This window comes from Bos mutus, chromosome 18 (genome assembly GCF_027580195.1).
Source record: "Bos mutus isolate GX-2022 chromosome 18, NWIPB_WYAK_1.1, whole genome shotgun sequence".
NCBI classification, from domain to species: Eukaryota; Metazoa; Chordata; class Mammalia; order Artiodactyla; family Bovidae; genus Bos; species Bos mutus.
In genome coordinates, this window is record NC_091634.1 from 48,628,340 (window position 1) to 48,641,368 (window position 13,029).

At 59.1% G+C, this 13,029-nt stretch overlaps 2 protein-coding genes across 2 annotated transcripts; one reads left to right on the top strand and one right to left on the bottom strand.

Moving 5' to 3' along the window:
* Positions 1-59: 59 nt before the first annotated feature.
* APRT (adenine phosphoribosyltransferase) lies at positions 60-2,697 on the top strand. The gene is made up of 5 exons (XM_005892403.3): positions 60-218; positions 325-431; positions 1,770-1,903; positions 2,158-2,236; positions 2,339-2,697. The coding sequence occupies exons 1-5, from the start codon at positions 139-141 to the stop codon at positions 2,479-2,481; spliced, it is 543 nt and encodes a 180-aa protein (XP_005892465.2). The 5' UTR covers positions 60-138; the 3' UTR covers positions 2,482-2,697.
* A 207-nt stretch (positions 2,698-2,904) lies between these two features.
* Positions 2,905-7,430, bottom strand: CDT1 (chromatin licensing and DNA replication factor 1). The gene is given in 11 exon segments (XM_070388558.1): positions 2,905-3,411; positions 3,649-3,850; positions 3,938-3,981; positions 3,984-4,089; positions 4,342-4,530; positions 4,888-4,988; positions 5,146-5,291; positions 5,383-5,580; positions 6,050-6,201; positions 6,280-6,405; positions 6,885-7,430. Coding segments are annotated over 11 exon segments (1,659 nt in total). The 5' UTR covers positions 7,116-7,430; the 3' UTR covers positions 2,905-3,247.
* Between the last annotated feature and the right edge of the window lie 5,599 nt (positions 7,431-13,029).

Sequence of the window (13,029 nt, forward strand, 5' to 3'; positions counted from 1 at the left end):
CCCCCCCACCGCGCCGGCGCGGAGCTGCTGAGCCTGCCCCTGGCGTCCGGCCCCACCCCCTGGACTCCGCTGCCACTCCGCGCAGGCGCGGAGCCGCCGAGCCGGCCCGTCGTGCCAGCGACACGCGCGGAAGTGGCGATGGCGGATCCTGAGCTGCAGCTGGTGGCGCGGCGCATCCGCAGTTTCCCCGACTTCCCCATCCCGGGCGTGCTGTTCAGGTAACGGGCGGCGGGAGGGACTGACGGGTCCGCGCGGCCAGGGCTGTCGGGACGCGGTGGCCTCTGCGTGGGTCCGGCAGTCACCAGGCCTGTCCTCGCGTGCCAGGGACATCTCGCCCGTCCTGAAGGACCCCACCTCTTTCCGCGCCTCCATCAGCCTCCTGGCGAATCACCTGAAAAAGGCCCACGGCGGCAGGATCGACTACATCGCGGGCAAGTGGAGCGGCGGGCGTTCGCTGGGTCCCCGGACCCTCCCCGAGGCTGCGCGTGTCCGCCACGAGGGCGCGGTGTCGAGGGTCCTTTACTCTGGGCAGGGCAGGCTTTGGGAGGGCGGCCGCATTCTGCTTAGGGGAGGGCTTTGATGAGGGGGGAGGGGGGACCTACCAGACGCCCCCAATGAAGTTGTAAGAACAGACCCGTTGCCCTACGCCCACTTAACAATCCAAAGTGGGGCAATAGGCCCCTTCAGCCTGGGAACGGCTTCTTCGGTGGCTGCCGGCGGCGGGCTGAGGACTGCACCCCAGTTTCCTGCCCCAGCCCTGGACAGATGGGGCTCCCAGGCTGACTCCCCAGGGCCAAACATGCTTGCTTGTTCTTGTACTGCTGCCTATAGAGCGCCTGCCCTGTGCCAGGCCTTGTACCGAGTGGAGGGTTTTAGGAAAACCCAGAAGATCCGAGGGAGAAGGCAATGGCAACCCATGGGTGAAGGAGCCTGGTAGGCTGCAGTCCATGGGGTTGGGAAGAGTCGGATACGATTGAGCAACTTCACTTTCACTTTCACTCATTGGAGAAGGAAATGGCAACCCACTCCAGTGTTCTTGCCTGGAGAATCCCAGGGATGGGGGAGCCTGGTGGGCTGCCGTCTATGGGGTCGCAGAGTCAGACACGACTGAAGTGACTTAGCAGCAGCAGCAGCAGCAGATCCGAGAAGACCCCGTCAGGTCATGTGTCTTCTTGAGAGCCCCATGTCTAACCGTCACTAGATTCCTGAATACCCCGAGGGGCCAACTGCTGGGCCCTGGAACTGGGAGGGGCTCTGGCTAGCAGAGGTGGAGTCTTTCCTCCAGAAGCCTCCCTCCCTAGCCAAAACTCCCACGTGGGGAGGAGACCCTGAGCTCCCCCAGAAGGGCTCAGTCCATCCCCGAGGTGGCCCGTGCAGTCACAGCCTCTCCTGGACTTGAAGTTCCTAGGGCAGATGCTGAGCCATCTGCAAAGGGCATTTCAGGTACCACCAGCCAGTGGTGAGCAGCTGAACTTTGGAGAGAGGTCAGGTGACTTACCCCAGGCCACATGGCTATTTACATGGCTGTATGGAGTGGCCCCTGCCCAGCTCCTGACCTCTTGCTCTCCAGCACACAGCAGTCCTGGGGTGATAGGGGAATCTGTCAACGTCCCTGAAGTGGATGGGTGGTGTTGGTCTTTCACCTGGAGCCCACGAGGCCATGTGTCCTGTGTCACGATGGTTACGTGTCACTGTCCAGCCCTAACTACGGGGACTGCAATGCTGCTGTAGTACACGGCTTTCCCCAATACCCCAGGTCTCGCCAACAGGCCTAGACTCACGCGGTTTCCTGTTTGGTCCATCCCTGGCCCAGGAGCTGGGTTTGGGCTGCATTCTCATCCGCAAGCGAGGGAAGCTGCCAGGCCCCACCGTGTGCGCCTCATATGCGTTGGAATACGGGAAGGTGAGAAGGCCGGGGGGTGCCTCCGTGGACCGTGCATTTCCAAAAGGAAAGCCATGGACTCCAGTGGAGCCACTGTGGTTGTAGTGAACATGGGAGCTCAGAGAGGCTGAGGAGCTGGGCCAGATTGACACAGCCAAGAGATAGGGTGGGTTAGAACTGGGCCTAGGAGGTGGCGCTTATTAGTTCCCCAGCTCTGTGTACCAAGGCCGTTTTTTGGGGACACTTGTAGGTCACATGTCCACTTTACTTTGCAGGGTGAACTGGAGATCCAGAGAGATGCCCTGGAACCAGGGCAGAAGGTGGTGGTTGTGGACGACCTGCTTGCCACTGGTGGTGAGGGTCTTTCCCAGCAGTGGGCCTGGTGTCCGGGTGGGAACAGGCTTCAGCTCTAGTCTCCTAGGGGCTGTCTCCATGGTCCCTTTCTTCCCCCACCAGGAACCATGTGCGCAGCCTGTGAGCTGCTGGGCCAGCTGCGGGCTGAGGTGCTGGAGTGTGTAAGCCTGGTGGAGCTGACCTCACTGAAGGGCAGGGAGAAGCTGGGGGCTGTGCCCTTCTTCTCCCTCCTGCAGTACGAGTGACCCCAGCCCCAAGCCACCTGAAAGGAGAGGACCAGCATGGGCAGATGCAGCAACCCCCACTGGCCACCAGGGGGCACTGGCTTCTCACCTGGTCTGTGGCTGAGTGACTTTCTTCAGGGTGGGGCTGCCCCGGAGGCCCTGCTGAGGCTCTGGAACCCCCGAGGCCAGGAGCTGCCTGCTGATTGATAATGGAATGAGAATAAACAACTTTCTAGAGCAGAGTTTACTTCCCAGCGACGGGGTGAAACGGCCCAGTAAGCAGGCTGGGCACTTTCTGATGTTAGCATTTGGTGGTTCTCAAGCCCTGTGAGCTGTCTGCACGCACAGGCACCCCAACTTGCCTTCCCCTGTTGCTGTAACTCATCACACAAACATGCTTACTTCCAACAACTTTATCTGACAGTCTAGAGACCAAATACAAGATCTGGGGCATGGGAGGGCACAGCTGCTTCTTCCTGGAGGCTGCAGGGAGACTCAATCTCAGATTCTGCATAGGCCTCCCTCTGTGGGAACATGTGTGATACTGGGTCCTCCAGGAGCCCCTGTGGGCCCCCAAGAGGGTAACTCTGGCTGTCACACTACCCTCCCCCACCCCCCCTTTTCCCTGCATCCTGTATACAAGGCAGGGGGCCTCCACCAGAGACCCTCTAGCTCAGCAGCCTGAGCCCAGGCCAGCCTGGCCCTCATGAGACTCAGGACAGGGACAGCAAAGTGCATCATTTTCCAAAAGGGAGTAAGACACAGGCCAGGCACATGTCCACCGGGCTCACAGTGTCTCCTCTGCACGGGCCAGGCGGGCCAGCTGCTCCATGACATCTGCCAGGTCGGCGGCCTTGTCCAGTTTGACGTAAGTGTCCGTGCGGATGCGGTGGAGGCTGAGCCAGTCAGGCAGCAGCTCAGAGAGGAGCTGCAGGTGCTTCTCCATCTCCCCTGCAGAGAGGGGAGCATGAGGCTGGGTGCCAGGACCCTGTCAAACCTCCCATAACAAGACAGGAGAAGATGCCACAGTGACCCCGCAGCCTCGCCCAGCAGCTCGTGCTCCCACAGAGACCCCACCATGGGCTGCCCTGCCTCGAGGGACCAGAGGCCTTGAGAGAACAGGCAAGTCCCGTGGGGCCTCAGGAGGTAACCCCAAGGGTACGGTGCCCACCCTCACTCCGCACTCACCGGGGCTCATGGCTGCTCGGTAGCTGCCCACCATCCTGGCACAGGCCACCTCCATGGTAAGCGCTGGCTTGCGCTCTGACACAAACACGCCGCGCAGCACCCGAGCCAGCTCGGGCAGCCGCTCGAGCCGCTGCAGCCGCTGCTCCTGCTCTGGGCGCCGTGTCATCTGTGCCAGCTGCTTCTGCGCCTCCTTGGCCCGGATCTGAGGTGGGCATGGGTGTTCAGGGGCCTGTTCCTCTCTTACACACACACCCCACACCCACCCACCATAGAAACGCTGAACACTCACTCGCTCCAGCAGGGCCTGGGACACCCCTTTCAGGGCAGAAGGCGGGCAGCAGGTGGAGTGGCTGGCGGGGTGGCTGGCTGTGCCAGGCTGGGGGACCTGGGGCTGCTAGGCTCAGCTGTGCGCTGAGCCAGGTCACTCAGGGCCTTCTCCATCTGGGACAAATACGAAGGGAGAGGTCAGAAGCCTCCCCCGTCCAGCTGCAGGGGAGCCCCCAGGAGCCCTGTATCCAGCCCAGGTTCATTCCAGCACATCCAGGGCCCATGCTCGCCTGCACAGGGCAGTGCCTGCTGGTGGGTGGTGCTCCACAGTGGGAAAGGCACGTCCGCCCACTCTGAGGCCTGTGGCCAAAGGTGGAGCCTGTCACACACCAACATGGGGGTCAGGCCGTTCCACCCCAGCCTTACCCTGGGTGACATCAGGCTACGGGCACGGGCCAGGACCTCCTGGGCGGTGGTCAGCTTCTCCACAGCGGGCGGCTGGGGCAGCTCAGCTGGCTCGATGTCAGGCACCCCATCCACATTGAAGCGGGGGTGCCAGCGTGTCAGCTGGTCCTCTGGCACCTCCATGGGGGGGTTCAGGGAGGCCAGGAAGGCCTATGTGAGAAGGGGGGCCAGCTGGTGACCCTGGGCACATCTGCCCAGTTCCTGTCCCAGCTAAGCAATGGGCAAGTTACTTCACCTCTGAGCTGCAGGGGCTCAGCTAGGCTGGGGGCAAAGCAAAGAGCACCCAGAAGCATCTCTGGGACTCTTCCCAAGCCTCCGGGGGCCAGAGGCTGCAGCCCTGAGTTCCCAGTTTGCCCAGCCCTACAGCCACCCATGTGTAGAAGACAGCCAGGGAGAACAGTTAGAAGAACTCTAGGATTCAGCCTTGGGAGGAGCCCATTGCCTGTGGATCTGATGCGACTGCAATAGCAGGGACAACTGAGCACTGAAGCTGGGGCACCTGCTCACCCTGTGATGCTCCCGAACTCGGGCCACCAGGTTCTGGCTGAAGACCTGGCGCCGCTGCAGCAGGCGCGACGCTGTGAGCTGGGGGGCTGCACTGCCAGCCTCTGCAGGAAGAGTCAGGGCCTGAGCCCCGGGGCCAGGCCTACCCAGTCACCCAGCCCACACCTGCGGGTCTCAGATGAGGCCCAGTGCCTGCCACCTCACACCCATGCTCAAAGCAGGCAGTGTCCCAGTCAGGAACCTGAGGCCTGGTACACTCACGCTGGTCCAGCAGCGGCTCGATGGTGAGCTGGTAATCGGACCTTTTGATGCCATCCTTGAAAGTGGGGACGAAGCGCTCCTGGCGGAAGTGGTAGGAGCCGGGGTACACAGTTTTGATCTGGCCCACATTGCGCTCCTCAAAGCGTCTGTGGGATGAGGGTGCAGGGGTCAGAAAGCCGGGGCCAGAGGGCACACAGACTTCAAGGGCAGGACGAGGCCCTGGCCCACCCCGCTCACTTGCGCATCATGTCCTGGACGCCCTGCTTGACTTTGGCGAAGGTCACGGTCTCGGAGCGATTGTAGAGCATGCCCACGATGGTGTCCATGCTGCGGAACATCTCGGCCAGCACCTGGTACTTGTAGGGCAGCACAAGGCCCGGGAGCCCCGGCTGGGCCAGGGCATGGAAGCGCTGGTAGGCTGGCATCTGCTCTCCACTGCCAGGGAGGGAGCAGGGCTGTGAGAGAAGCACCAGACCCACCCCCTCCAGCGCTCAACGGCGGGCAGAATGGTGGGGGAGATCCCAGAGCTGCCCCAGGATACACTATACTCCAGTTTACAAAGCCCCAACATGCCTCCCTGGCACGACGAAGGGACAGAGACAAAAGCATGGCTTCAAACCCAGCTGTCACCCAGGGAGGTCCGCGACCACCTCCAGCCCTGGCTTCCTTGCCTCTAAGAGGCATATGATAACCACATGACCTGGGGGTGGAAGACAGCATGCAGCCGGGCAAAAGGTACCCAGTAACTTTTGCCCGGCCCTGACAGACAGAAGCTGAGACCTGTGGACTATGCTGACCCCCTTGGAAGGAGCAATCCTGTCCCCCTACACCCAGCTCAGCCCAGCTTCATCAGGCCTCCCATCAGCTTACCCTTTCCTGGGGTGCCTAGCCACTCAGGACTCACCATGGCTCCTCCAGGCGTCCCTCATCCTCTGGAGCGCTGGGTTCCCCAGCATCCTTCTGTGCACTTGCTTTCAGCTCCTGGAACCGTGCCCCCAGCTCCTGTGCCCGCTGCAGGCACGACTTGAGCTCAGATAAGGTGACCTTTGAAGGGACCTGTGGACACAGGGTTCCTCAGCCCGCCTGTCAGCCCACTCTAGGCCACCTACCCTCCCCTCGGTCCAGCCTCCTCACCTTGTTTTCCTGAACTGCCAAGCAGGGTCGCCCACCAGCTGAGCGGGCAGCCTTCTTTGTCTCCTTGCTCTGGGGAGAAGGGTGCTCTGGGGAGCCAGGGGCAGCCGGGGAACTGGGGCCAGAGACCTGATGGGAAGGACCCCAAAGGTGATGAAACCACAAGACCCTGGGGTGCACCGTCTCCCAGAAAGCGTCTCTCCAGTCCCCTCAATTAACCAGTAAACACCCACTCACAGACAGGTCGAATCATCCAGGCCCGACCCCTGGCCAGTCTTGCAGACGAGCCTGGTGTTAACCAGCCCGCTGGCCCTCTTCCAACATCGGTCAGACCCGGCAGGCATCCCCGCATCTCGGACGTCCTCTGGAAGGGAGGACCCCGCCTACCAGGTGCACGTGACCTGGCCCAGCCCCTCCTCCCACTGGGGGTGGATCTAGGTTCACCCCGGGCTTCCAGGCCCCCTGTCGGTGCCCTCCTCCAGGGCTGGTCTCTCCAGCAGCCCCGCCTCCTTCCCGCCCGGCACCAATCCCCTCTCCACGGGTTCCCTCCCGTCTGTCCGTCACCCCGGCCTCAGTTTCCCCCTCCCCTCCGCGCCCCGCGCTCTTACCGCGTCAGCCGACAGCTTCAGCCTCTTGCGCGCGGGCGGCACACGCTCGTCGCGCGTGGGCTCGGCAGGCGGGCGGGTGCGTTTGCGGCTGCTGCCGGGACCTGGAGCCGCGGCGCAGGGCGCGGACTTGGCGGGGCTCGGGGTGCGCCACGCCGGCTTGGCGCGCGGCAGCGTGGCGCTGCCCCCGGGACGGCGGCGCGCAAAGAAGTCGGTGAGGCGGCGCTGCGCCATGGCGGGAGCGGCGGGATCTGGAGCAGCAGGAGCACCGTGGTGGGCCGGCGGACGGAAGTGGAGCTGCGCTTCCCGCGGATTTTCGCGCCGCGCCCTGGCTCCGCCCCCGCCATGGGCGGGACCATCGGCACCTCGGCCAGGGGAGTTGGCGCGAAATAGACGCTCCGGGGCGCATGCGCGGTGGTTCTCTCGCGCCGCTCTGGCTCGGGCTGCGCCTCCCGCGCATGCGCCACTGGGAAGGCCTGGGGACGTTGGCTGTTTCCTGCTATCTTCCAGGCCGTGGCCGGGTCTGCGCGAGTGGGCGCCAAGCTAGTGCTGTCCTGGCAAAGAGGGAAATGGTACGCTGCTTCCAGCGGAAATTTAAGCTAATACGGTGCAGTAAAGCTGGCATCAGGCTGCTCGGACCTGGAGGGTGCTGTGCATGTGGGAGGCGCATCCTGGGCCAGGCCTGAGGCTCAGTGTGTGGACCCGGACGCTGAGGCAGCGGGGGTGCGCCTCTCCGACCGAAACCACTGAATTGCACACTTCTTTAAGGGTGAACGTGATTATCGGGCTATCTGGCAGGTTCCGTGTCTGTGGAATTCCCATCATAGAAGAATGCAGTTAGCCCGGTCCTGAAGTCTGACCGCAGGTCTGGGAGGAAACTAAATCACAAGGGTTGTCTTTGGGAGGGGGTGAAAACTGAGACTAGACTGGCGTTTTACTTTGCCATCTTTGCCAAGTTTTGTGTAAAGAGTGTGAATTGTGCCTTTAGAAAAGTTAAAGGAACAGAAACATCTGTCGGGCTGCTGTTTGCAAAATGACGAGATTGATAAAGTTGGGAGCCCCCGAGACAGGTGGATATAGAAGCATCGTTTCCCGTATGTAATAAAGGGTGTCCGCAACTAGATCAGTAGTTTAACAGACAGGAGCAAGCTATTCGTGGGCCGAGGCTATAAGGCTACATTTTGCTACACGTTTGTTTTGGTGTGTGTATTCGTGTCACCCAGTAAAAATTTTTTAATTTACTTTATTGAAATACAGTTGCTTTACAGTGTTGAGTTAATGTCTGCTGTATAGCACGGTGATATTTTACACACACACACACACACACACATATATATATACACCCTGGAGAGTAGGCATTTGGGGGTGACTTTAACCCTGGGGCCAGTTACTTCTCAAGAGAACTGCCCACCCACCTGCAGTGATGGAGTGTGTCAGCCCTCCCCTACATGGCCCTCTGGTCTGAGGGGCAGCTGAGCCAATCAGAACCTCTTCTGGGACCCAGGACTCTGGAGTTGGAATCCCCTCTGTCTTCTCTGGTGGCAAAAAGTGAGATGGAGGAGGACCGCCACCTTCACCATGTGTGTAGAGACAGAGTAAGGGCCTTGTGGCCCCAGAGAAGAACTAACTCAGATTGTTATTCTTTTCATTTTGATCTCTTGTGAGGCCCAAGTTTTCTGAGGTAGCCTCGATTCCGTCCCACACACCCGCCTCTTTAGCTTAAAGTGCCGGGTGGATTTCTATTTCTCCCAACCCAAGGAGTCTTGGGGCTTCCCAGGTGGCGCAGTGGTAAAGAATCCACCTGCCAATGCAGGAGATGCGGGTTCAGTCCCTGGGTTGGGAAGATCCCCTTCTGTGACAAGGTTCCTCTGACATGTCAGGTTAGTTTGTAGGTGTGGAATGCTCAGAGAGGACAGTCTGGCTGAAATGCTTGGGCAAGAGAGACCAAATGGCAGAGGGGCCAGGGTCCTTGTCTGTGGATGTTTACCCTGCAGAAACTTGGAGATCTGGGACTGTGCCTTCAGTCATTTGGTCAACCAGTGTTTATTGAGTGACGAAGGACCACAAGGAGAAGGGACTCAGGCATTGAATATTAATGACCAAAGTGTGTGTGATTACCACGTGCCGGGTCTAGTCCTGAGAGCTTTATATATACTGCTACATCTGACACACACAGCTACCTAGGACATAGATTCTACAGATATGCCCATTTCATGGATATGAAGACTGAGATCAGAGAGGCTGAGCCACTTGTTTCAGGTCACAGACCCTGCAAGAGACCGAACTGAAATTCAAACCCATGCCCCCACTGCTGGCCAGCCCACCCATCTGAGGTGAGCCAGAGCCTGTGCCCACCCAGGTGACCCCCATCCCTGACTGGAGTGACTTAGTTTGGTCCCTCCACCAGCTCCTTGAGAGGCCTGTGGGCTTAATCTCTGTCAGCCAGGCCTGTTCTGGATCTACATACAGGAACATCACTGGTTGTGGGCTGACCTAAACTTTCAACCTGGAGGTTGGCCAAGGGGACTGCTGTGGTATCCAGTTTGCTTTTCCTGCAGAATTCCTCAGCCCAGGGTTTGGTCTCATCAGGCCACAAGCTGAAGTTTACAGACTCCGGCAATCTGGTGCTTCACTCCCTCCGTCACTGTGCCCTGGTCCCAGACAGCATCCCCAATGTGAGGCTGGATTTTCTTCATATGCTTTGACCAAAACAGCTCATCACAGCAAATTGGACGTGGAGGAGCTGTAAGAATCCAGCCACCTCCTATTCAACCAGACTTTAAAGTGACTGACAAAAAGCAAAAGAATGCCACTCTTCCACTAACATTTTTTGTCTTGGGAAGTACAACTCATTTTCATTTTTTTAAAGTGTGGGTCCATCACTGTTATTTTTAATGATTTAATACGTAGGCTTTTAAAGCCTCTTTTAATATGGCAAATATTGATAGCTATAACCCACATCAACAAAAGCCCCTAGGGGGTCCTCAGTAATTTTTAGGGGTGTACAGCTGGGGTCTGAATGGGTGAAGGATCTTCAGTCAAACAGCCCAAGTGGAATCTGGCTATGTGACTCCACACAGGTGGCTGCATCACCCTAGCCACAGTCTTCTCATCTGTAACAAGGGATCGTAATACTACTTGGCCCATGAGGATTAGTGTGGGTGAAGTGCCCAGCACAGTGCTCGGACCACAGCCAGTCCAAGCAGATGGGGCTTGCCATCATCACCATCACCACCATCACTTTAGCCACACTGCAAAATACGAAGAGTTGCAGTAGGTTCCGAGTTTGGACCACAGCCATGTCTGACCTCCCTAGGGTCCACCCAGCCCCACTGCTGCTCCTGCCAGTCTTGCCACCTTAGTACCTGTGTCTCTGATCCCCAGTTCTGTACCTTGGCACCATTTACACGTCACAGCAACTACCCAGGGTGTGTAGCCACTTACAGATTTTACACAGTTTCAGAAAACAAAACTAGCTGGCCTCTGCTGGGGTGTGCTGTGTGCAGGCCCTGGCCCCTGTGAGTGGAATGCCTTATCTGTCTCACCCTATAAGTGGTCTCCCATTTTGGGTGAAGAAACCGACTCTCCCGGCACACAGAGCAGGTGCACTGGGAAGCTGTGTCTGTATCCCTACCTCTGCCTCTCAGTCTGCTGCTCTTTATTCTGCAGTCAGAGACTTGTGGTGGAATTCAGGCTTCTGGGGACTCCCATGGACCTGGCCAAAAGCCCCCACTGGCAGCCACCAGGGTGCATTTAGTGGTCTTGGCTTGTCACACGAGGTCCGTGGCCAAGTATGGAGGTGGTTTTTCACCTTCAGTGAAGACATTTGGATCTCAGCCAGGATCCATCTGCACTTCGCTCACTGTCCACCAGGCAACCTTGGGCTCCATAACAGGATGGGACAAAGTGGAAGCCACTGGCTCCAGTGTGAGTGACCCAAGAAGTCTCCCCTTCCCCCCCACCAGGCCTGAGTCTCCTCGTCCATACCAGGGGGACCTAAAGGGAACCTGGTGTCAGCAGGCTACTGTGAGAATCATGGAAAAGGGAACTGAGCCTGAGACTCTTACGTGATGATGACGGATACTGTCACCAGCCCTCTTAGTTTCAGAGCAGGTTGGGGTGGGGGTGGGGGACTGTCTTGCTCCAATGTCAGTGTCTACCACAGTGCTGTCCAAAAGAAATGTAGCTGGAGCCACAAGTGTAGTTTACATTTTTTAGTAGCTGCATTAAAAAGGTATAAAGGATAAGGTGACAGTTGTGAGATAAATTACCCGTATTTCCAAGATGTTATTTCAACAAGTCAATATAAAATTTACTATTACCATCATCATCACGAAGTACTAATCACTAGTACCAATCATATGAAGTGAAGCCTGTATTTTACACTGACTGCTGCTGCTACTGCTAAGTCACTTCAGTCATGTCTGACTCTGTGCGACCCCATAGACGGCAGCCCACCAGGCTCCTCCATCCCTGGGATTCTCCAGGCAAGAACACTGGAGTGGGTTGCCATTTCCTTCTCCATTGCAGGAAAGTGAAAATTGAAAGTGAAGTCGCTCAGTCATTTCCGACTCTTAGCGACCCCATGGACTACAGCCCACCAGGCTCCTCTATCCATGGGATTTTCCAGGCAAGAGTACTGGAGTGGGGGTGCCATGGCCTTCTCAGATTTTACACTGACAGCACATCTCAATTTGGAGCGTGCCAAACTGTCATGGAAATACTCGATCTTTATTTTGAAATCATGAAATTGGAAGAGTGGAATCACGTGCCCAAGTTATTCTAAGTAGACTTAAATTTTTCCAATAAGGGCAAAAAGTGTTAAAATTAGCTAAAGGCAAATGCAAGAGCAGGCCAGAGGCCCCCCACTGCGCACCGGCCTGTGGAGTCAGGAGCAGGCAGAAGCCGTGTGGACGACCAGGGACCTGACACAAAGAAGAGACGGTGCGAGGGCCCTGCGACGCAAGAAGAGGCGGCCGGAGGTGAGGGCCAATCCTGGGTGCAGCCCTCGAGTGGACGCGCACCACCCGGGGCATGAGAGCAACGCACCCTGGAGCTGCCAATCTCGCAGGCCCGGAACTAGTGGGGGCTAGGCTAGGGGCCTGGTTGTCCGTCACGTGGCGTTGCCCACCCAGGCGGTGGGGAACCACGTGATGGGCGGGGCGAGCCCTCAGGGGCGTGGCTGCCTCCAGGGGCGGGGCCGCGCGCCAAAGCGGGAGAGTTCCAGGAGTTGCCGCCGGACAGGGTACCTCAGTCGCGGCATCTGCCGCCAGGGGGCGCCGGGCTACCTGGTCACCACAGTCCCAGGGTCCTGTCACGCTCCGGCTTGCCTGCCCTGACCACCCCGAGTCCTGTCACCTGCTGCCCTCCCGGCGCACCGTTTGCCCACAGGGTGGCCCCACGTGGCGAGACGTCCTAAACCTGCGTGAACAACCTGAGACAACAGAGACGTTCCTGAGACCGAGGGGCTTGTCTCCGGAAGCCAGATGACACCAGCGTCTGCCCAGCGGGGTTCCTTCCCTCCCCCGGAGGGTGGCGGTGGGCACCCCTCCTGAGGTAGCCGCGGCCCGTGGACTACCCCCGAGGCTCTGTAAACGTCCCTCTGACGCCCTGACGGCCTGCCGCCTGTAAGCAGGGGGGTGTCCGGCCTCTGAGGGCTCAAGACCGGCCGAGTGGAAGGTGAGCTGGTGCTGAGAACTGGGGCTGGAGTGAGGCCGCCGTTCGTCCAGCATTCGCGGAGCGCCGACTGTGCTCCGAGCACAGGGGACCTCGGGGAGCCGCCAGTGCAGAAACATACCTTGAATAAGTGTATAAAGGGGAGCAGGACCCAGCCGAGGTGGACTGGGTGCAGTGACACCCGGGGGGGCGCCGCCGTGGGCTCTGACTGGGCTAGGGGCCCCCGGAGCACAGGCAGTGAGGGCGATCTGCTGGTGGGAGGGGGCGGGCTTGGCCTCAGAGGGCATCTGGTCTCTCCTGAGGGCAGTGGAAGCCGCATGCTGGCAGGATTTTCAGACACTGTCCTGGCTGGGCAGGAAGCCTGGGCAGGAAGGCAGGGGTTGCTGCAGGCACCTGGGCACAAGCCCCTGGCTTTGGATGAGATGAGTGGGCAGGCCCAAGATCAGGCCACAGGCCGACTCTCCCACACGAT

Excerpts from the sequence above, each read along its gene's own strand:
- APRT (XM_005892403.3), top strand. The coding sequence starts at position 139 with ATGGCGGATCCTGAGCTGCAGCTGGTGGCGCGGCGCATCCGCAGTTTC. Across the intron at positions 219-324 it reads ATCCCGGGCGTGCTGTTCAG|GGACATCTCGCCCGTCCTGA; the intron begins GTAACGGGCGGC and ends CTCGCGTGCCAG. Across the intron at positions 432-1,769 it reads CAGGATCGACTACATCGCGG|GCCTAGACTCACGCGGTTTC; the intron begins GCAAGTGGAGCG and ends TCTCGCCAACAG.